The sequence below is a fragment of the Telmatherina bonti genome (genome assembly GCF_933228915.1).
Source record: "Telmatherina bonti genome assembly, chromosome: 18".
Classification (NCBI taxonomy): Eukaryota; Metazoa; Chordata; class Actinopteri; order Atheriniformes; family Telmatherinidae; genus Telmatherina; species Telmatherina bonti.
Window position 1 is genome coordinate 7,700,798 of NC_136616.1, and position 24,665 is coordinate 7,725,462.

Sequence of the window (24,665 nt, forward strand, 5' to 3'; positions counted from 1 at the left end):
AAAAGCCGTTTTTAATATCATTTCACCAAATCCAGTGAATGAATGAAATACATATAATGACAAAGAAGTGACTGCATGTATGTTTACTCCCAGTAGGTCAGTATTTATCAGATACACCTGTGGCTGTGGTGAGTTTGTGGTGATGTCCAGTGTTTGGTATCTGCACAGCATCTTGTCTTCTGACCAAAAAGCTGAATTTTGATCTAATCGGACCAATTGACCCTTGGGATTTTGGGAAATTCCAAGGTGATCATTCATGTGGGCTTTTTTTCCAACATCGGCTTCTTTGCCACTGTTCCAGTCGGCAGTGACAGGCAACAGTCTCATCCATCTGAACCATGGAGACACATCAGCTGGACTCCATGATCTCCATTTTACCAAATGCAATCAATCCTCAGTCCTGGTCCTCGAGGGCCAGTGTCCTGCGGGTTTTAGAAGTGTCCGTGATGGAACTGATTAAAAGGGAATTTATAAAGAGCAAACCTCTGAGTCTGAACCAGATGTGTTGCTGCAGAGAAACTTTAAAGGGGAATTTTTATGCAATCACATTCTAATAACCTTATAAATGATCAAACTACATAATAAACAGTGTGAAATGTTTTCATACAGGCACAAATTTCCACTCAAACCTATTTGTTCATTGTCATGTGATTCTTCCACTCAGACTTGTTAGACTGTAATCCATTCACACCATGATGAGTCAGTCATTGTATCATCCAGAGAGGATTGTTGTCTTATAATGTGCTACACAAACAACAAAACAGTATAATCTGAGGAATGTTATTTATAACATAAGCACCTTTTGAAATTTGCTAGCTTTAAATAAATGCACTTTTCTTTTGGATTTAAACAGTTTAAAAAAATCATGATATGAGTAAACCGTGCTTCATGGTGAGAAGGCTTTATTCCCTGAGTTGCCAGGGTAACACAGATTATCCTATTAGATAGATTTGACTAACCATTTAACCCCAACTTTACCCCAAATTTGGAGTCAATCCCATGAATCCCCTCAGACAAGTTCAAATACAATACAGGTAAAGGTAAAAAAATGGGTCACCGTTATTTTCTCCGGGCTTGTAGTAAAGTAAATTATGTGAACCCACAAGTTGCAGAAACTTGGATCAAGCTCATTTTAATGCATGAATAATCCACAAAAAAATCCTCTAGTTGATTTTAGAATCTTAAAAAAATCAATTAACTATCACTACACAGTCATTATTTTCAGCAACAGTACTTTCTAAGGATGAACAGATGGCCGTGTGGGAAGTGGACAAAGTTTGAGCAGGCGGCAAATCTCGTTGCAATCTGGTCCGTGTTGCTCTTCCAAGAAGTACCTGAGCCCCCTCTCAGCAAAGTTACCAGGACCTTTAGGGGTCCTAGTGGAATGGATCTGTGGGTCGGTGAGGTAGGTCAGACCTTTGCCGTTGGCTGTTACCCAACCTGAGGAAAAGGGTAGTACCACCATACTTACTGTGAGGTAAAAATACGTGGTAAGGCCATAACATAGAAAAGTTGGTTATCTTACCCTGCAAGTCTACAACAACCTCCTCACCACCAGAGAACTGGTAGGTGAAGTGTCCAAAGGCGAGACCATAGTCAGTAGCCTTGAAACTCAGGTCCTTCACCCCAGCATTGTTAGTCAGTTTGACAAATTCCCCGAGCATGTACGGCTCCACTGTTACACAGCCGACGATCTCATCTGCATTCAGAATCTGCTCACAGATACAAAGAAACACGTGTACAAATGTTTTTTGTAAAGTTATTTTTTCATATTCAAATTTACTTTATGAAAAGAAGTGCCACTAAACAATCATTTTTACAAATTTATAATCCTTTTATTTCTTTGCGATGTGATGAGATACAATTGGAGACACCAATGCGATATGTTGGCAATACATTGACACGTATCACATTACAATGTATTGCGTTGTAACGCAACATAAATTTGTATTGTGTACGTACAAATTTATGATCCTTTTATTTCCTTGCGATGTGATGAGATACAATTGGATACGTTGCGATACGATACGTTGCGATACGATACGTTGCCATACGATGCGTTGCCATACGATGCGTTGCCATACGATGCGTGCAATACGATGCGTTGCAATACGATGCGTTGCAATACGATGCGTTGCAATACGATACGTTGCAATACGATACGTTGCAATACGATACGTTGCAATATGATACGTTGCATTACGATACGTTGCATTACGATACGTTGCATTACGATACGTTGCATTACGATACGTTGACATACGATACGTTGCATTACGATACGTTGCATTACGATACGTTGCATTACGATACGTTGCATTACGATACGTTGCCATACGATACGTTGCCATACGATACGTTGCCATACGATACGTTGCCATACGATACGTTGCCATACGATACGTTGCAATACGATACGTTGCAATACGATACGTTGCAATACGATACGTTGTAATACGATACGTTGTAATACTACGATACGTTGCAATACGATACGTTGCAATACGATACGTTGTAATACGATACGTTGTAATACTACGATACGTTGCAATACGATGCGTTGCAATACGATGCGTTGCAATACGATGCGTTGCAATACGATGCGTTGCAATACGATACGTTGCAATACGATACGTTGCAATACGATACGTTGTAATACGATACGTTGTAATACTACGATACGTTGCAATACGATACGTTGCAATACGATACGTTGCAATACGATACGTTGCAATACGATACGTTGCATTACGATACGTTGCATTACGATACGTTGCATTACGATACGTTGACATACGATACGTTGCATTACGATACGTTGCATTACGATACGTTGCATTACGATACGTTGCATTACGATACGTTGCATTACGATACGTTGACATACGATACGTTGCCATACGATACGTTGCCATACGATACGTTGCAATACGATACGTTGTAATACGATATTGCATGATATATTATGTGATGAGATACCATACGGTGGGATGCAGTACGTTGCAATAGGATATGATGTGATGCCATGCGATACAATATCATGTGATATGATGCGATATGATACAATGAAATATAACACGATGCAATATGATGTGATATGATACCATGCGAAACGACGCCATACCAAACGATGCCATGCGATATGGTCGCCTCTGAGCTTCTTCCTGCTGTTAGGTACAAGTTAGGATTAAACAACGAGGAGCCGTTCATTAGACGGTTATAATGCACAATGCAGAGTTTATAACACTACAACTTGTGGAGGAGTGCATTATAACAATCTAATCCACAGATTTAATTTGCTTATACAATGGCAAGAAACATAACACAGTAAATATTTCATAACAAATGTTTATTTCTGTTTTACAAAACTTGCTAAATATGTTAAAGTACAGGAACTATTTCATGTTGGCTTAAATGTATTTTTTATACTAAATAACCATTGTCAAGCTACAGCATGTTTCTTTCATTCACCTGTCAAATGCTGATCTGTCAATTAACGTGTTGCTATGGTGACGCCCAATAATGGAGTGACATTATAGTGATTTAACTCGTCAAACTAAGTGCACGTCGACGCCCGTCATCAATAAAATGATCACTGACCATGGTACAACTAACAATAACTGATCTACCTAACAGACTGGACAGATTCTGTGTGGTGAGGCCATAAAAACACTTAAAAACAAATAAAAGTTTTAAATTAATTTCAAAATGAATCCTAAAAATAACCAAAATCCAATAAAGTTAAGCTAGAATTCATGTAAAGTGTTTTTGTTTCTTAATAATAGTTAATAGTGGAGCAGCAGTGTTCAAAACCAGCTCTAGTCAAGCAGCTGAGGACTGACGGAGCTGTACATAATGTGCATTAGGCAAGCATGGATCAAAAGTGACACAAAGAAAAGAGAGACTTAACTTAAGCCAGTCGTTTCAAAGGAAAAAGGCTGGATTTGACCACAGAGCTCATCGGATGAAAATCATATTTTAGTGTGCTGAGATCAATATCAACTTTGAAGGCTCGCTGGGCCCAAACAACAGAGCCTCAGTCTCATCATTGTTGAAATGCATAAAGATTTTGTGACACCTATGCCTTCATTTTAGCAATGCACTTGTGTAAGTGTGGAGTGGGCGTTTTCCTGCCTCAGTGGCACATTTGGCCCAGAGACAATGTTACAATCAATATAATCCATAATATAGATAATGATCCAAAGATTCTTGCAAACTTTGCTCCTGTTAGGCATTATAAACCAGATAGTTCTGGAACCTATAGAAACCAAGGTAGGACAGTTTAATATAACCATAGTTACAACACGCATCACAAAGCAGCATTTTCCTCATCAAATCAAATAAAACATTTAATTTGTACGAACAAAACACACGTAAACAATTCAACATGCTCCTCTAAGGTGGCTCTAACAGATGACCAAAGTTAGATCTATATTTTCCATATGGACCACTGCAAATGGCTCAATCATCACCGTATCAAAGTTGTGTAGCGATATAAACTGATATACACATTATTACACCAGCCAGTTAAATTCCAGTTTTTAGTTTTAGTCTTATAATAACGTCTCAGCTAAAGGAATCTAAACAGATCTCAGTTCTCTGGACCAAATTCTCTTTTAGATTTTCAATGTTCATAAGGGATTTTCCCTCCATCATGTGTGTACAGCTGTGACTGCTCTCGTTCCACGTTACAAAAGCCTATCTATCACAGCAGGCGCTGCTGGTGCCAAAAATGATACGATCGACTGATCTGCCTTCAAATGAAGAGGTCAGCGGTTTGAACCCCAGCCAACCCGTGTCCTCGGGCAAAAATCTGAACACACGGGCCCAAGATGTTTGTCAGTGGATGAGTGTACAGAGATGTGTGTGTAAGATGTGAAGTGAGATAATCGTAGTGGGATGTAGGAACGTATCAGATTTTAATATGAATTAATTCATTCCTACATTCAGCTACAGGCTTTATTCTTCACTGCAACCTCTAACGTTATACATGTCTTCTGTAAAAGTAGAATTTATGAATGACCTTTTTTAATTCTAACACAACATCTGCCATGTTTGGTCCATCTTAATGAAACGGTGCGTTTTTATCTATTTCATGTATTTGTGTTTTAACTCGGCAGTTGCCTCACCAGCAGTGCTTCCGAGGGAATGAAGAAGATCTGGGCCATGTCGTCTTTATCATAGAGACTCTTGTTAAATTGGGTCACGTAGTACTGGGCTGTCATCTGCCTCTCCACATCTTTCAGGTGAAACTGGATCCCCCTTGGCTCCAAGTAATCTTTCCCCACATAACTACAGACATCATTAAGGAAACTAATTTAGACTGTATGTAGATAAAGCTGTCAGGTTGCACCAAGACGATGCTACATACCTGCTCAATCTCTCCTCCTGGTGTAAAAACTGAACCCATATCGCTGCCCTCTGCTTGCCTTTCAACCCCATCAGCTCTCCAATGTAGACGCAGGTTTCTCTGGCTGTCCACAGTCCGGTGGCTTTGGAGAATTTCAAATGAAGAGCACCTGGTGAAGACAGTGCAAGGTTGGCGATGGATGGTGGAAAATCTAACTGGATCATCTCCAACAGGATGAAAATCTGTCAGCTGGGAAATGTTAGCACTGGTAAACATTTCCCGAATCTGAAAAATGCTGACAATGTTGGCTTGAACACATACGGTGCCGCTCCTTTAAGAAATTTTTAAAAATTTGGCACCTTGGTTTGATTTGGTTTGGGCTGCTTTCACACTGGACTTTACTGAAGAGGACCAAACCACCTGAACATTGTCACTTCTCGCTAGACATCATATTCCACAAAAATGACCAGTAACCAAGAAGAAAGAAGAAGAAAATTCAGCTCTTTGATTGGCCGGGAAAGAAATCGTCTCGTCCACAAACAGCAAAGCAACAATCAATTTTATTAGCTTTGGGGTTTCTTACTTTTCAGTTTAAACTTAATGAATTATTGGTAGAAGAAAAATAAAGTTTTGGAAAAAGCAAGATATTTATTTTGATAAAAGGGGAGGGATTTAAGAAGTTTGTACTTCATCCAAGTTCTTTTTTTGGATGTTACATGTATGTGATGCATTTATTTGACTGGTTTGCTTGTTATTTGTATTTTCTCAGTATACATGTATTGCTTAATTTTTTGAAGTTGGAGTTTACATCCTGGATTGTTGGACTTTTTTTATTTATGAAACCCTTTTGACAAGTAGATGCTCTGTATGAGCAGCAGGACACGCAGCAAGATATTATGCATTTTGTGCTACAATGTGCTACGCGGCATTGATATGAACATCACAAGGCTGACTCTACTACTGTGTTCAAGAATATATACGGAAGATGAGGGGAAGTTTAGGATGTTATGGAGACACACTTACTGTAGGCAGTTTGGTGCTGTTTGAGTTGGAATTCTGTCTTATCGCTGTATAACCTCCTCAGCAGACAGTCATGGCAAACTCCAGCCAGCAGCGCTTGGTAGTCCTGCTGGGACAGTAAAAACTGTCGGACAGCTACCTCGCTGGGGTTTAAGCAGCTGTAGCACAAAGGGTTCCGCTGAGCCTCTTTTTTGTTTTCCGTAGAGGTCATTGAATTTGATTGGTGTCCATTTTGATTCACTTCAACCTCCAGAAACTCAAATGAACTATTTGTGGAGGTTTCTGTGGCTTCGTTCTGATTCGGGGCAGCCAATGGCGCCACTGAAGCATTAGTGGCTGCAGGTTTAGCAGGCACCGAGTCAGTCTCGACCTCTTTATCCAGATATACATTCTGGCTCTGCAGTGGTTGTGGCTTGGGCGATGCTTTGACTTCCTGTGCAGATTTGTGGCTTTTGTATGTGACATGAAGAGCTGAATCATCAGTTGCTATATCAAGCGCCTCCATGACAAAGAAGCTCCCATCGGAACCTGGAGACCTGCAGCCTCGCATTGTTCCTGCTTGTGGGAAAGGACTAGGCTGTGGTTTTGTGTTCACAGGGGAGTTCTGCTCGGCTGAGATTTTCTCCCATGATGACTGGGAACCGAAACTGCCACCCAGCGAACTGGACGATGTTTTGAGGCTCAGCTGCGACAGGGACTGTAGAGCATCTGATTGATTCTGTGCTACGACAACATCGTCCATCCAGTCCAGATCAGTGTCCACTGTCTCTTTTCCAGCCTCTGAATCATTTAGCGCTTTGGAAGAAGCGGCAGGTATTGCAGATTTTGAAGCAGCAAGGGAACTGAAACCAGAGTTACAACCCTGTGGATTTTGCTTCTCGTTTTCTCCGTTGGGCTGAACCGTGCTACCTGACATGACATCCCAACCCTCAGTGATGACACAGCTCTGATCACTTCCATCTGCTGCATGTCCAGTGTGATAACTTCCCGTGTAGCCACTGCTGCTGGGCCGAGGAGAGCCCAAACTACTCATGGAGATCTTCTGCCACGAAGAGCCGAGGTTGTCTTTGCTTTTACACAGCTCGGACTTCGGGGCCGGTTTTGGCTCAGCTCCTTCGGTGCCGAGTGTCCCTATGGTTGTCCCCACAGCTGTTAAACACAGCTTTGCCCTATCTGTCTCATCTTGAGTCTTCTTACAGCTTCTAGTGGTGGTCTTACACAGCGTAGCATGATACTTTTGAAATCTCTGCATTATCTTGGAGAAACTCTCCAGGGTAAAGTGAACAGAGGAATCTTTGACATTCCTATAGCTGTCAGGGATAAAAGACCCCTTATCTGAAGTAGGCATAGGGTCCACACCCAACAGGAGCTTAACTTGGGCGACGAGATGCATGACTTCAGCAGAGAGGCCATCTTTGTCTTGAGTACTTGCATGACAGTAATCGTAGAATTTCGCCAGACCTTCTTGACAAGCTTGAGCCGCCTTCGCCACAACCTCCTGCGGAGTGCCGAGCCATTTCTGAACGATGGTGATAGAGTAAGCAGCCTTAAGGAAGGTATGAAGTTCCTGCTGGCTGGTGACCAGATCGCCCTCCGCTCTGGTGAGGAGGCCGATTGCAAACGCTTCTCTCGCCTGCCGGAGGAAGGACTCTCTCTGAGAGGAAGGACAGTCCAGGGAGAAGCTGTACGATACCAAGCAGGCGCCTTGAGTTGTCTAAAGAAAAACAGAAATGTGAGGAGGTTTAATTTATAAACAATAATCATGGTTTTATATTTCTGTGTGCTTCAGTTGGGTGAGTTTACTACAAGTCCTGAGGCAAAGCCTGTAAGTAGGGCAGCCTGCTCGTCAGAAACACCAGCGACATTCAGATGAGGACTGTGAAGTTCAGCATGTGCTATAACTTCCCCACAAGCAGAGATTTGGTCATGCAGTGCGGTTTTCTGCTGTGACTCGTTTCTTTGCCATTTACCTCCTTCTCTGTGACACCCCCATCACTTCTGGGAAAGTGTAGAAAAGTCCTCTTTCTCAGATTTAACGCCTCTTAATATGAAGAAAGTCACAAGATCTTTTCTTTTTTTCACATCATGGATGCAAAAAGATTCTCAGATCGCGCCACAAAGGAATGAATTATGCAAATTATGCAAATTAACTGTGACGGTTTGAACTCGTCAAGTTCATTTTCTTTGTTAATATAAATCCAGCATGCTAATAAGTTGACATAAACGAGTAAAATATGAAGCATGCTACCTTAAACAGATAGCAGATGAGCTAGCTCCAGAATGACAAAGGATTCATGAGAAAATCCCCCTCAAAGACAATGAATGGGATTTGGATATTTCTGGAAGAGTTCAAGCCTAAACCCCAACACTTCCAGCCCCCCAGACAGCATCATTCATGAAGGGTTGCTATGGGACTCCTTCCTCCAGCTCTGCAGAACAGTTATGTTGACAAATCCATGTAGAATTTTATTAATGCGTCATTAAGCTGTGGCGTCAACCTCCCTGGACTCGGAGGAACCTGGGAAACATAGATCTGTATACTCCAGATCAAAGATAAAACAGAGGATCTAGACCAGGGGTGTCAGGCACACTGTCCCCCCCCCGCCTCCCAGAGTGTCCAAACTGTCCCGTGGGATGAGTTTATAAAATATGACGATGCCATAAAGACAATCTATTTGTCTAAAAGAAAAAAGAAAAATAAATGTGTCCACATTTCCGAGGCAGCAGGATAACTTGTTCTGTCTCTTCTACAATCCCGACAGATGGGACTTCAGTTTGTTTAGTTTATTAAGGATCGCCATCAGCTGTATCAAGCTACAGCTATTCTTCCTGGGGTCCAGCACAATTATACATACTATTCGCCTCTCGCCCAGTGATTACTGGGACAGACTCCAGCTTTCCAGCGACCCTTAACTGGACTAAGTGGTTCAGAAAATGACTGTCTATAATGTCAAATACTGGATTTATTTAATTTATTACAATCTGCAAGTTATAATGTATGTTTGAATGAGTAAATATGTGCAGGATGGCCACTGTCCCACCCTGTCCCCTGCCAAGAATCAAACCAGCAACCTTCTTGCTGTGAGACCACAGTGCGAACCACTATGCCACCGTGCAGCAAGACATGAAGTTATTGAATTTTATAATTATTTCTTATATAATTATTTCTATACAAAATACAGTAGAAAGGATTTTAAAATGAATTTATTTAGAACAAATGTAAAACATTTACAATCAAATCTTTATGTAGAACTAGACCAGGGGTGGGCAACTCCGGTCCTCGAGGGCCGCAGTCCAGCACATGTTGGGAGTTTCCCTGCTGCAACTCAGCTGCTGCAACTCAGCTGCTGCAACTCAGCTGCTGCAACTCAGCTGCTGCAACTCAGCTGCTGCAACTCAGCTGCTGCAACTCAGCTGCTGCAACTCAGCGGGTAATTATCAGACTGGTGTCGTTGGATGTCAAGCTCTGCGGCAGTCTGCTAATCAAGTCTGATGTGAGTCAGCTGAGTTGCAGCAGGAAAACTCCCAACACTTGTAGGACCGCGGCCCTCGAGGACCAGAGTTGCCCACCCCTGAACTAGACATTAACATGTACACACATATCAAAATGCTAATTCAGTTTTTATATATTTTCTAAAAAACAAAACAAAGAATATTAAAGAAATGTATGAAATAAATGTTTCTGTGGTCTAGATGGTAAAAGTTAAGTTGTAACTTTTTATCTTTTTTCAGATTCTGGTTCTCCTTAAGACTTTTCCATTCTATTCTATTCTACATTCATTTCGCTTGTCTTAGGAATTATTGTGAGTTTTTAAATCAGATTTCATGTAGTCATGAGTATCACCAGAAAGGGTTCAGTAGATCAACTTACCACGTTGGTCAACACATAAAGCGACGTGTACTGACTGTACACTACGGCCATCTTAGCTGCCTGGGCGGCTGAAAGAAGACGGTGACTCCCATCCCCGAGTAGCGATGGCTACAGAGAAGACCACATACTATAAATACACACAGGAATACTGCAGAACGTAACCTCACCGGCCCCTTTATCAGGTCCGCTTGTTTACTCAAATATCTAACCAATCACACGGCAGCAACTCAGCGCCTGTAGTCATGTCGACATGATGGAGACGACTTGCTGAAGGTCAAACTGAGCATCAGAATCAGGAGATTTAAGCGTGTTGGTCTGAGTGTTTACTGGGATTTTCACACACAACCATCTCCAGGGTTTCCAGAGAAGGTCTGAAGAAGAGGAAACATCCAGCAGTTGTCTGGACCAGGAGGTCTGCTTGGTGTCAGAGGTCAGAGGAGAATGGACAGACTGGTTGGAGATGATGGAAAGACAACAGGAAGTCCAGTAAGAACTGGTTCCAGCCAAGATCTGCAGAACATCATCTCTGAACCCGTCCAGCCTGGAAGCAGATGGTCTCCAGCAGCAGAAGACCACAGCGGGTTCCCACCAGAACTGGACAATAGAAGATGGAGAAACGTTGCTGGTCTGATGAGTCTCCAGTTCAGCTCCACATTCACATGGTAGGATCAGAATCTGCTGGAAACATCATGACAACATGGATCCATCCTGCCGTGGTTCCCAACCCGGGGTCCCTGGACCCCCCGAAAGGCGCAGGGGGTCTCTGAGGCACCTCTGAGGTGTATTTGCTTTGTTTTGTATCATTTAAGTGTTTTCCTTCATGGAAGCAGCATTTTGGAAGCCTGCTTCATTTAATAATGATGCAGGCTGAAGAAATGTCCGAGTGCAGCTGATTCGTCCGTCTTTGTAAACAAAAAGCTCGGCTATGTGCTGACGATGACCTTAACTTTGTTTTCTATGAAAAGAAAGGATTCAAGCAGAATGCATCATTTATGGTGTTCAAGCAGCGAATAGAAGAAGAAAAGCAAGGATTGGTCCGACAGAGGGCAGATGGGGGTCTTCAGCTGTTCAGTAGCTGCATGAAGGGGGTCCTCGGGACAAATAGGTGCAAACTGCTGCTACACAGCAGCTTTGGGATGTGGGTCATCATGACGTGCAGCAACCATGTGATGCTTCATGTTAATATGGAGCAAAATGTTTCCATCACTACGACGAATCGTTCTGGAGGAACACCAGGTCCAACCTGGAAGTCCCACCGTGGACCTGATAGAGTGGCTGGTGAGGGTTTAATAATAAACACAGGTAGATGATGTCATCTGGACGTACAAAATCAATGTCTTCATTCGTCCTGAAGGCGTGGAAGTCCTCATCATTCATAGAAACCAGTATGTTGGCCAGTATTCCCAAAGAGGTTCCGATGCCCTGGAAAAGCAAAGGTTTAAAGCAGCTGTAAACTGTGCTAAGTTTATAACAAGGCGTAATGATGACAGCACACCTTTTTATCAGGATGAGGAAGTGAGTAGTATCCAACCAGCGAGGCCCAGACCAGCTCTGCAGCCTCGAGCCACAAGCCTGCGACAGACAGACGCTTCGGGAAGAAGCATGAAAAGTGGATAAAACAACACATCCCTGTTCCAGGAGGCTCTTACCGAGCTTCTGCAGGATCATCCCGCGCACCTGGACGCTGACGGCCTGCACAAGCGCTCTGTCGCTTTCCGACTGGTAGGTCCAACAGCCTGGGAGTCCAGAAGAATGAGTCCCAGCGGGTCATGGCGGAACTAAAGGCGTCTAACGTGAAGGTAAAGCGAAGGTACCTGTTGTTCCACTGCTGTTTATCAGACTGCTCAGGATGTATTCAGCTTTCTGCAGTTTGCCTGGGAAATGAGCAGCAAATGCACACCTGAGACAAAACTCCATGAAACCATCAGGTTACGTCTTTAACCCCTTCCTCACCAGAGTTCAGGTAGACCCTGGCCTGCCGGATGACCAGCTGTGGGGCTATGGGGGTGTGGCGGTGCCGTTGGTGGAGCAGTCTGGCAATCTTCAGCAGCCGGCTGGACTCATCGGTCCAGTAGAGGAAACGGTCCACTAAGAAAACCACCGCCAAAGCCCACTGTGCCTCCTGAGCCATGATGGATGCCTTCAGCAGAGCCTGACAGCACAGCACGCACATCTAATCAACACGGGGGGGGAAGTGGTGCAAAGACACGTCACATGACAGGATGGTGTTCAGCCGTTACCAGAAGCTGGGGTAGGTGCTTGCTGATGAGGTCGCTGAGGTTGGTCTTGTCGCCGGCGTCCACCGACTGCTTGTACTGCCACTTCTCCGGTGCGAAGGGCCACTTCATGTCCACGGCCTCCTGCAGCAGAGACGCCAGCTCTGCACACAGCGAGTCTGCAGGGAAACAGAGGAGCCGTGCAGCGAGCAGAGGCTTGTGCACCGCCAACGGAGCTTCACAAGTTTATTGGGAACATAAGTTCAGACGGTGGGAATCTCAGATCCTCCCTTTGGCCCCGAACAAACCCTCCCTCCCCTGACTGCAAGGCGCCTTCTTTCAGTCGGGTTCTCTCAGGCCTGAAGCGGTCTGGAGCCTGTTCACCGTTTGCTTTGGTCATTTCCGGAGTAACATCAGGAGATTACAACTATTGGTCACTTTCTATTTTTATTTTACTTTCTGAGATTTATTTTATGACAGACATGTAGTCACATGAACAAGAAACACAGTCTTTGTGTAATAATAGTTCTAATAACCAGCGGGTCCCTACAAGGTCTTAGACAAACCAACAGGACTTATTAAACTGTCATTTCTTGTTTACCAAAGTGAAAAATGCACGAGCAGAGTGTGTTTATGCCTCCAGCCAGTGAGCTGCTTGATGCTATCAGGCGTCACCTTGCTCTGCAGACGTCTCGGCCCGTCATACACTGGATTGATTGATGTCTGCAGCATGTTTATGTGCAGCTTCTCTCAGAAAAAATGGGAATTTTTATTTATCTGAAGACTTTCATTTGTCCTTTTAACTAAACATTTAAAAATATGTATATGTAAGTATTTCATATTTACTGTTTAATACAGTGTGATGCCAAAAGTAATTATTATATATGGTGGCGTATCACTGTATTATTATTATTATTATGACTCTATAGTGGTTACAGAGGTGGCCTTGGGTCTGGAGAGCTGTAGTTTGAGTCCCAGGAATACCCTGGGCCTTTGAGCAAGGCCCTCACCCCCCCAACCCCTTCCTGGTTGCCTGAACTGGTCTGTAGCTCGTCCACTGACGAGTGAAATGCAAAGCGGGATTCCCAGTCAGACCGATGTGGTAAAACTCTTCTTCTGCATCATATTCTTCCACCACCAGGGGGCAGAAGACGGGCAGCAGATTTCAGCCGGGTTGAGGTCTGGACTTGGTCTGGAGAGCAAAGTCCGTAGCAAACATCTCCACTCCGGTCTGGCCTGTCCTAAGGACATGGATCCAGAACCAGGTTGGTTCACATCAGTAAACAAGTCCGACCTCCTCAGTCTGGTTCTAACCGGACTGTCCTGGACTGTAACAGCTAACATGCTAACTGAGGTTGGAGGAGCTTGAGGTTCCCGGCGCTTTCCACAGCTTCTCTGAACACTGCCTGGTCTGACTGTGGGGAGAACTTCCTGGGACCATCATTCCTGGGAGACTGACTCGACTGTTTCCCTCTGAATAATCCTTCAGAACAACCAGTATAAAACCAGTAACCAGTGACTCCATACAGTCTGGAAGTGGTCGTATAACCCTTCAAAGATCCGTTTGGAAATGTAAAGATCATGTCTGATGTCTTTCCGCCCAGGCGTTGTGTGAACTGAGTCCAGATCCTGCTTCTCTGCTGGTGATGATGAGCAGCTCATCTAGCAGGTTTTACCAGCAGCACCTGGCGGCTGCTTTCCCTCTAAATACTACAGAAGTAGTGAAGAAGCATTTAGCTCTCCATAAACAGAGAGTATCTGCAGAGAGGAAACTGGACGGGTAACCTCCTCAGACCCGGCCCATTCATTTAAAGAAACTGGAGTTTCCTATCAAGCCCTACAGCATTCTGTAGAGGACATCCTGGGCTTTCCAGTCATGTGATTCATTTGCATCCTGGTAACTTTGCTTTTTTTTAATGAATGAATGAATGAAAAAAAAGATGGCTGCCATACCAACAAGCACAGTTAATGGAAAAAGGAGAGTCAGATATTCTTTATCTATTTCTCTTTTTACCATGATAATTAGATATATTCTTGTTCATTAACATGTAAGTAACAAGGTTCTTACGTTTGAGAAAAGTTTCATTATTTCTGATTTAAAATAAAATGTGAACTGTAGTGGACACCAGGACTATTGTCATGTATTTGATGTCGGCACATTGTTGTAGGAGAAACACGTGAAGCGGAGAGGATTCTGCTCCACATTATTATAAAGGGAAATTCAGGTTTAAAGCCTTCAGAAGAGGAAAAGGCTGAGGAGGATTAGTATCAACCTCTGATAGTGGAAAATGATGATGAAGGAGAGGGACAAGATGATGAAGATGTACTACATGTTAGATTATTGTAGTATTTGTACGATGTGTAAATGCTGTTAACTATAAGTTAAGTAAAAATATGCTTATAAATCTGGTCAATAGGAAGTCATATCACATTCATGACAGTGAAACGACTGCATGAACCCAAATCGATGTGAAAAAGTTACCCGTTACTCCTTTTTTACCTTAAATTTATTTGTGTTTTTCATCTTTTGTAACAGATTCACACCTGAGCTTCCTGTAAATCAAGATGACACTAAAATCTGTGAATACTGGAGTCCAATCAGTACTTTTTACAGGACACTGAAGGCAACATCTTTAAAGATCTAGCAACTTTTACAAATCAACGACAGTCACTGAATCCTACTGGCCAAGAAATCCAGATTTTCTTTGGCATATCAGCACACATGTCCTGCCTCATCTATCCCGGAGTTAAAATGTTTGCTTCTGCGATTATCCCAGCTAATATATCCCGAGGAAGAAGGAAAGCAGAACTTTCTTTATGTTTTATGTCTTATAGAACATAAAGGACTTACTTATGTTCAACTTTGAACTGAATACAGGTTTTACACTACATTGTAATGTATCATTACACACATTTTAACCTGCAAGCAATAAGTAAGAGAAGAATGATCCAGAGTTGTTTTTTCTTCAAATTTAAAGCATTATTGGATGAAAAAAGATTCTGAAGATATTATCTGCTACTTTTCTATATTCTGTTCTATTTTTATGTGAATTTTGTCCTGTTGTCCTCCACTGTGGTTGTGTTGTGAAATGAAAATAAAAATATTGTAATTTATTTTTAGGCCACATAAACAGGAAACAACAACAAAAAAAACCTCAGAAATTGTAAAACACTATTTTTCTTTGGTTCAAGCTAAAGCAAACAAACACCACACTGTGTGTGCGTGTGTGTGTGTGTGCGTGTGTGTGTGTGAGAGAGACAGTTATCAGGTCAGAGATGCCCAAACAGCGCCATCGTGTGTCTAACCTCTGCATGTACAGTAGTTTAACCTCGCAGCTTCAGCCAGCTGGGTGGACGGTGGAGCTGCTGCAGCTCTGAGACAATCCATCAGCAACCCCCCCACCTCCATTCCTGCAAACACACACAACAGTTGTTTCCAGAGAGGAGGGGAGTCCCTCCCTCTGCTGCCTCCTCACCACCAATCCTGCATGACGGGGATGTAAGAATCCTGTAAAATGACCGAAATGTTGCAACATCCTGCCTGTTTCACAATGAATTAGCAGGCCTAAAAAATAAATTAAAAAGGTAAAAAGAAGACATTTATTAAAGCGTGGTGGAAAATAATTCTACAATTATAATAAAACATCAACAATAACAAAGAAAACTTTGGTTCCACTTTAATCCTGAATGTACAGAAATCTTTAGTCTGGTTTTATTGTTTTATGAAGCAGATAAACTGTAAGGACCGAAGTACACAACCTGGAGGGCCAAACTGCTCTTCCAGCAAAACCAGAATAAAAACGGAGGAAATCCAAACACTGCAAGGTCATTTCTGACACCAGTGTAGCTGACACACACACACACACACACACACACACACACACAACTTTTATTTCACTTTATTCCTCACAGATCAACTCACCTCCAGGTTCAGGCTCCGCTTCTTCCTGGTGGGGGGGGGGGGGGGGGGGGGGGGGGGGGGGGGGGGGGGGGACGGACGGACGGACATGCTGCCTTCAAAGCCGTAGGAAATATCAGCATCTTCAGTTCCTGAACGCATCACTTCCGTCATCATGAAAGTAAACTCAGGAAAAACCTCTTCTACACAGAAAAACACTGAAATAAAGAATTTTCAGTTTAATATTAAACAGATTAATAACAATTAATTTACATAAACAAGGATGTGTTCCAGAAAACAGATCAATAAAATAATTATGTTCGGGGAAAATAAAGAGATAAAGAGTGTCAAGAAGCATTAAAGTCTCAGACTTAACTTGGTCAAACTCAACAGTACAGACTAAAGGCTGGTAAATATCAGAAAACAGGGAATTACTATCATTTCAGTTTTACAGACATGTGATCTCATTCAAACGCCACAATGAGGTGAAAGCTGGGAAGCAGATCTCATCTGAGAGCAGGTTAAAACTGGTCTTAATGTCTGGATTTATGGGTTATTCATTCCTCCACAGCTCATCAGGGTCGCAGGGAGCTGGAGTCCCCCAGCTCTGGTCCCTGCAGGGATGCAACTTGTGGCTCTTCAGAGAGCTGCTGCATGATGGTGTCATGGTTCACACTGCAGCAGGAAGGCTCGAGGTTTGAAACCCGGTTTGGGGGGAGTGGAACCTGCATGTTGTCCCCTCTGACCAGCTTCCTCCCACCATCCAAAGCCACCATGGGTGGCTGCAGGGATGCAGTCCTGCAAGTGTTAAGAGTTTCCCTGCTGCAACGCAACTGACTCAAATCAGTGGGTGTATGTATTTCTAGTATTAAAATAGAATAAATGGTCAATTCCCATAAATATGTGCTTAACTAACGTATCACCAGGAGTTCTTTAGTCCCATTAGAAACCCGTTGTCATGTTTTACTAATGAATGGAAACTGGAAGACATCTTGTAAATTATTTGATCTGTTTTGGAGCAATGTCACCAAATGACTCCGTATTATTCTGCTTTATGTCATTTTTTCTGTCTTTGTAAAGCACTTTTAGTTGCAATTTGCTTTAAAATGTTCTGTATAAATAAAACTAATTATTTGACAAGACAGAAAAAAAGGAAAAACTTCTAAATTACATTAAACATCTGATTTTTACATCAGTTAAGAAAATCTGTCTTAAGAAAAAGATGTGTCACATTTCAACATTAAAACAGGATATATTTGAACAAAGATGAGAAAAAACATGCAAATCTAATAACCTATGTTATTATTTATGGGAGAATATGTAGTTAGCTTGCTTAGGATTCTCGTTTCTCCTTTGCTGCCTTGTTCCATGAACGCAACATGAGGCTGGCGGAAACGTCGCCGCGCGCAGCAACAGGTTGCAGAAGCGTGATGTGAGCAGACTTTCATGAACATAAACCAAGCAGTTAAACACAGGACCAGTTTTAATGTGCATCTGGTGTGGTGTCAACATGACGTCTGCTGGCTTTTCTGCAGGTTGATGAAATAAATCCTGCATTCCATCACTGCAGCAGCCTGACTGTCATGGCCAGAAACACACAAGCAAAGCGCTGGGATGAAGAAGGCAGCACGTGAACGCAGCACGTAAAGAGAAGTGTTTCCAAAGCGGGGACATCTGGGAGAAACGTGGCGCGTACGGCGCGCGCCTCGTGGACGTTGTGGTGTTGCTGTGATACTACCAATAGGCGGGACTGTGGCTCCGCAGTGTGGAGCCGCACAGCTGGAGCGCGCGCGAGCACAGGGGCTGGCACGCGGTCCAGCTGCAACAGATGCCTGAGCTCGGACGCACATCCTCAGCTCGCGCGCGTCAGGAGACACTTTTAGGAGCGCGCTTTGGAGAAGAGCTGCATGGAGAGCCAGGAGCAACTCGGAGGAGCGCAGATCTCCTGCTGAGGAAGATCTCCTGCTGAGGAAGACTCCGAGCCGCGCTGTGAGGAAGACTCCAGCTGCAACCAGCACTGATGTAACAGCTTCACGTCTCTCAGCTCTACTCTTCATCACCTCTCCTTCCCTCCAGCATGGGACCCTTCAAACTGTGAAGGTGAGAAACGGCGCATAACTTCCATGTTTGCACGTTCAGTTAGTCTGCAAGTGTGTGTTTTCACACACACCGACTTGTGCTTCTCACGCGTTTCTGGATAGATCTACCAGCTCTGGATGAGATGATTCATCAGAGTAAATTTATTGCATTGCAACAGCGCAGGACTGGTCCTGTTTCACCACCACCATCATCATCATCATCATCATCAGCTTTGGAATCTGGATGTTGTGTGTTGGGAAATGTGCTCAGATCCAGTGGCGGAGCTAGACTTTTAGACGCGGGGGGCCCTGAGGGTGGGCTTCTCTGTCCAACACACACCACTGCTGCCATGGGGGCGATGTGGATCACTTCTTCCCTTCGTAGTTCTGACTGACGCTGGAGAGGCTCGTCTCCGTCCTTGTTAGAAAAGAAGTCAGAAATGTCCCCCTCTCCCTTCAGGCTTATATCTTCCTATACACAACCAGACTGGTTAAAGACAACATTTACACACATTTTCATGCCTAAAACTAAACTTTAAAATCAAGTAGCAGCCTTACCTCCTGTTCCGCTAGTTTCGTCAGCACTAAGTAAAGTTTGTTCCATACTCTGCAAGAACCAGCAACGTTCTTTGTGTTCTCATGAGGGACAAGAACGTCAGCGGTATGTTCTTGATAAATTAGCTGAGCATCCGAGAACAGCGGTTTGATTGTTTTAAAATTTAACGGAAAAGCAGCACGTAAAAAAGTCCAACGATTCAAAGTTGTTGTTGATCGTTTTAATGAACATGTGATTGGGGCCATGAGAAAGTACAAACATGCTTCCAACATGTGGCAGATGAAGACACACACCCCTCTTACTTAATCTACCAAATAACACAACAGCACTGCTATGTAGCTTCATGCTAACAGCAGGTTAGCCTTACATAACGTTTGTAATTTTGCTTAAAAAGGGAGAAAATCTCTTCTTTAAATGTGCAAAATTCACTACAAACTGGTGTAGTGATACTGGTGGCCATGCAGGTCTGGAAAGATATCCCATCACCTGAGGTGGCACATGGAGCGTCCAGTCACATATCAGAGGTGGGCAGTGCCGCCCTGGCCACCCCTCTAGCTCCGCCACTGCCTATTTGTTGCACAGTGTGAATGAAGGTGCACGTCTGCAGAGCTCACCATGACCGTGTGAGCAGCTTTCAACTGAAGGAATGATTGTGCGAGTCTGTAATCTTTATGGACAGTAATAGTCTCCAAGCAGCCGTAACCTGCAGCTCAGGTGCTCCAGCTGCTCTGATGAGACATTAATACCTCTCACCGTGATCTGAATCCATAAATGGAATTAACATTCATTTTCATGAAGGCAGCATCAGAGAGCAGCGTAGAGGAGGATGACGGGTGGCCTAAATATAGACCGAGGGAGTGGCGGGGTCTTTATCCTGCTGACTGGCATGGCAGTGGATCTACTGGGACGCGGTGTTAAACTGGGGTGGGACGCGGTGTTAAACTGGGATGGGACGCGGTGTTAAACTGGGGTGGGACGCGGTGTTAAACTGGGGTGGGACGCGGTGTTAAACTGGGTTGGGACGCGGTGTTAAACTGGGTTGGGACACGGTGTTAAACTGGGGTGGGACGTGGTGTTAAACTGGGGTGGGACCTGGTGTTAAACTGGGTTGGGACGCGGTGTTAAACTGGGGTGGGACGTGGTGTTAAACTGGGGTGGGACCTGGTGTTAAACTGGGTTGGGACACGGTGTTAAACTGGGTTGGGACGCGGTGTTAAACTGGGTTGGGACACGGTGTTAAACTGGGTTGGGACACGGTGTTAAACTGGGGTGGGACGTGGTGTTAAACTGGGTTGGGACGCGGTGTTAAACTGGGTTGGGACACGGTGTTAAACTGGGTTGGGACGCGGTGTTAAACTGGGTTGGGACGCGGTGTTAAACTGGGGTGGGACGTGGTGTTAAACTGGGTTGGGACACGGTGTTAAACTGGGTTGGGACACGGTGTTAAACTGGGGTGGGACCTGGTGTTAAACTGGGTTGGGACACGGTGTTAAACTGGGTTGGGACGCGGTGTTAAACTGGGTTGGGACACGGTGTTAAACTGGGTTGGGACGCGGTGTTAAACTGGGGTGGGACCTGGTGTTAAACTGGGTTGGGACGCGGTGTTAAACTGGGTTGGGACACGGTGTTAAACTGGGGTGGGACGTGGTGTTAAACTGGGGTGGGACCTGGTGTTAAACTGGGTTGGGACGCGGTGTTAAACTGGGTTGGGACACGGTGTTAAACTGGGTTGGGACACGGTGTTAAACTGGGTTGGGACACGGTGTTAAACTGGGGTGGGACGTGGTGTTAAACTGGGGTGGGACCTGGTGTTAAACTGGGATGGGACGCGGTGTTAAACTGGGGTGGGACCTGGTGTTAAACTGGGTTGGGACACGGTGTTAAACTGGGTTGGGACACGGTGTTAAACTGGGGTGGGACGTGGTGTTAAACTGGGGTGGGACCTGGTGTTAAACTGGGATGGGACGCGGTGTTAAACTGGGGTGGGACCTGGTGTTAAACTGGGTTGGGACGCGGTGTTAAACTGGGGTGGGACGTGGTGTTAAACTGGGTTGGGACGCGGTGTTAAACTGGGTTGGGACGCGGTGTTAAACTGGGTTGGGACGCGGTGTTAAACTGGGGTGGGACCTGGTGTTAAACTGGGATGGGACGCGGTGTTAAACTGGGGTGGGACCTGGTGTTAAACTGGGTTGGGACGCGGTGTTAAACTGGGTTGGGACACGGTGTTAAACTGGGTTGGGACACGGTGTTAAACTGGGTTGGGACACGGTGTTAAACTGGGTTGGGACGCGGTGTTAAACTGGGTTGGGACGCGGTGTTAAACTGGGTTGGGACGCGGTGTTAAACTGGGGTGGGACGCGGTGTTAAACTGGGTTGGGACACGGTGTTAAACTGGGGTGGGACGCGGTGTTAAACTGGGTTGGGACACGGTGTTAAACTGGGGTGGGACCTGGTGTTAAACTGGGTTGGGACACGGTGTTAAACTGGGTTGGGACGTGGTGTTAAACTGGGTTGGGACACGGTGTTAAACTGGGTTGGGACGCGGTGTTAAACTGGGGTGGGACCTGGTGTTAAACTGGGTTGGGACGCGGTGTTAAACTGGGTTGGGACGCGGTGTTAAACTGGGTTGGGACGCGGTGTTAAACTGGGTTGGGACGCGGTGTTAAACTGGGGTGGGACGTGGTGTTAAACTGGGTTGGGACGTGGTGTTAAACTGGGTTGGGACACGGTGTTAAACTGGGGTGGGACGCGGTGTTAAACTGGGGTGGGACGCGGTGTTAAACTGGGGTGGGACACGGTGTTAAACTGGGTTGGGACACGGTGTTAAACTGGGTTGGGACACGGTGTTAAACTGGGGTGGGACCTGGTGTTAAACTGGGTTGGGACGCGGTGTTAAACTGGGTTGGGACACGGTGTTAAACTGGGTTGGGACGCGGTGTTAAACTGGGTTGGGACACGGTGTTAAACTGGGTTGGGACACGGTGTTAAACTGGGGTGGGACCTGGTGTTAAACTGGGTTGGGACGCGGTGTTAAACTGGGTTGGGACGTGGTGTTAAACTGGGTTGGGACACGGTGTTAAACTGGGTTGGGACACGGTGTTAAACTGGGGTGGGACCTGGTGTTAAACTGGGGTGGGACGCGGTGTTAAACTGGGTTGGGACGCGGTGTTAAACTGGGTTGGGACGCGGTGTTAAACTGGGTTGGGACACGGTGTTAAACTGGGTTGGGACACGGTGTTAAACTGGGGTGGGACCTGGTGTTAAACTGGGTTGGGACGCGGTGTTAAACTGGGTTGGGACGCGGTGTTAAACTGGGTTGGGACGCGGTGTTAAACTGGGTTGGGACGCGGTGTTAAACTGGGGTGGGACGCGGTGTTAAACTGGGTTGGGACGCGGTGTTAAACTGGGTTGGGACGCGGTGTTAAACTGGGTTGGGACGCGGTGTTAAACTGGGGTGGGACCTGGTGTTAAACTGGGATGGGACGCGGTGTTAAACTGGGGTGGGACCTGGTGTTAAACTGGGTTGGGACGCGGTGTTAAACTGGGTTGGGACACGGTGTTAAACTGGGTTGGGACGCGGTGTTAAACTGGGGTGGGACCTGGTGTTAAACTGGGATGGGACGCGGTGTTAAACTGGGGTGGGACCTGGTGTTAAACTGGGTTGGGACGCGGTGTTAAACTGGGTTGGGACCTGGTGTTAAACTGGGGTGGGACCTGGTGTTAAACTGGGTTGGGACGCGGTGTTAAACTGGGTTGGGACGCGGTGTTAAACTGGGGTGGGACGCGGTGTTAAACTGGGTTGGGACACGGTGTTAAACTGGGTTGGGACACGGTGTTAAACTGGGTTGGGACACGGTGTTAAACTGGGTTGGGACACGGTGTTAAACTGGGTTGGGACGCGGTGTTAAACTGGGTTGGGACGCGGTGTTAAACTGGGTTGGGACGCGGTGTTAAACTGGGGTGGGACGCGGTGTTAAACTGGGTTGGGACACGGTGTTAAACTGGGGTGGGACGCGGTGTTAAACTGGGTTGGGACACGGTGTTAAACTGGGGTGGGACCTGGTGTTAAACTGGGTTGGGACACGGTGTTAAACTGGGTTGGGACGCGGTGTTAAACTGGGGTGGGACCTGGTGTTAAACTGGGTTGGGACACGGTGTTAAACTGGGTTGGGACGCGGTGTTAAACTGGGGTGGGACCTGGTGTTAAACTGGGTTGGGACGCGGTGTTAAACTGGGTTGGGACGCGGTGTTAAACTGGGTTGGGACGCGGTGTTAAACTGGGTTGGGACGCGGTGTTAAACTGGGGTGGGACGTGGTGTTAAACTGGGTTGGGACACGGTGTTAAACTGGGTTGGGACACGGTGTTAAACTGGGGTGGGACGCGGTGTTAAACTGGGGTGGGACGCGGTGTTAAACTGGGGTGGGACACGGTGTTAAACTGGGTTGGGACACGGTGTTAAACTGGGTTGGGACACGGTGTTAAACTGGGGTGGGACCTGGTGTTAAACTGGGTTGGGACGCGGTGTTAAACTGGGTTGGGACACGGTGTTAAACTGGGTTGGGACGCGGTGTTAAACTGGGTTGGGACACGGTGTTAAACTGGGTTGGGACACGGTGTTAAACTGGGGTGGGACCTGGTGTTAAACTGGGTTGGGACGCGGTGTTAAACTGGGTTGGGACGTGGTGTTAAACTGGGTTGGGACACGGTGTTAAACTGGGTTGGGACACGGTGTTAAACTGGGGTGGGACCTGGTGTTAAACTGGGGTGGGACGCGGTGTTAAACTGGGTTGGGACGCGGTGTTAAACTGGGTTGGGACACGGTGTTAAACTGGGTTGGGACACGGTGTTAAACTGGGGTGGGACCTGGTGTTAAACTGGGGTGGGACGCGGTGTTAAACTGGGTTGGGACGCGGTGTTAAACTGGGTTGGGACGCGGTGTTAAACTGGGTTGGGACGCGGTGTTAAACTGGGGTGGGACCTGGTGTTAAACTGGGTTGGGACGCGGTGTTAAACTGGGTTGGGACGCGGTGTTAAACTGGGTTGGGACGCGGTGTTAAACTGGGTTGGGACACGGTGTTAAACTGGGGTGGGACCTGGTGTTAAACTGGGTTGGGACACGGTGTTAAACTGGGTTGGGACGCGGTGTTAAACTGGGTTGGGACACGGTGTTAAACTGGGTTGGGACGCGGTGTTAAACTGGGTTGGGACGCGGTGTTAAACTGGGTTGGGACGCGGTGTTAAACTGGGTTGGGATGCCTCCCCACCCCCAACCTGCTGTTCCCTTCTGCAGTCTAACAGCTGACTGTGGAGATTTAAGGTGATTTTCTCCAACCACCCTCAGAGCAGTGAGCAGGAAGGATTAGGAAGCATCTGAATGCCAACTTCGCCCCAGCTTTATCTTCCCATGTTCTGGCCTTACAGCCCTGGTATTTGACTTGTAATGCGTAACTGGTTTCCTGTCTCGATGTTTGAAAGCGCGAGCTGTAGTTGTAGAGCCCGTGTCTTCTTTAGGATGCTGTCCGTGCCGATTAACTGTGCCTGTTTTGAATATCGGAACAAGCTCGCTTTTGTGCGCTCGTTCATTCAGGTCAGCCTCTGATTCAGAGGATGCAAATGAGCTCAGCTATCAGCATCAGCAGGGCCCACTCAGACCAGTTTGTCAGGAGAAGCACAGA

The 24,665-nt window shown here is 45.6% G+C and overlaps 2 protein-coding genes across 3 annotated transcripts in view; one reads left to right on the forward strand and one right to left on the reverse strand.

Moving 5' to 3' along the window:
- Window positions 1-1,237: 1,237 nt before the first annotated feature.
- alpk1 (alpha-kinase 1) lies at window positions 1,238-18,412 on the reverse strand (the record flags this gene model as incomplete). Its single annotated transcript, XM_079257510.1, has 14 exons — window positions 1,238-1,440; window positions 1,526-1,712; window positions 5,130-5,292; window positions 5,372-5,519; window positions 6,374-8,084; window positions 10,242-10,349; window positions 11,568-11,663; window positions 11,737-11,813; window positions 11,891-11,977; window positions 12,056-12,115; window positions 12,195-12,393; window positions 12,482-12,636; window positions 15,764-15,868; window positions 18,094-18,412. The coding sequence occupies 14 exons, from the start codon at window positions 18,410-18,412 to the stop codon at window positions 1,238-1,240; spliced, it is 3,618 nt and encodes a 1,205-aa protein (XP_079113636.1).
- The window catches only part of LOC306769372 (RAS guanyl-releasing protein 2-like), a 95,546-nt gene continuing 89,088 nt past the window's right edge, over window positions 18,208-24,665 (forward strand). For both annotated transcript variants that reach the window (XR_013771677.1, XM_079257957.1), the window contains exon 1: window positions 18,208-18,455. The gene's annotated coding sequence lies outside the window, so the exon portion shown is untranslated. The remainder of the gene's footprint in view (window positions 18,456-24,665) is intronic.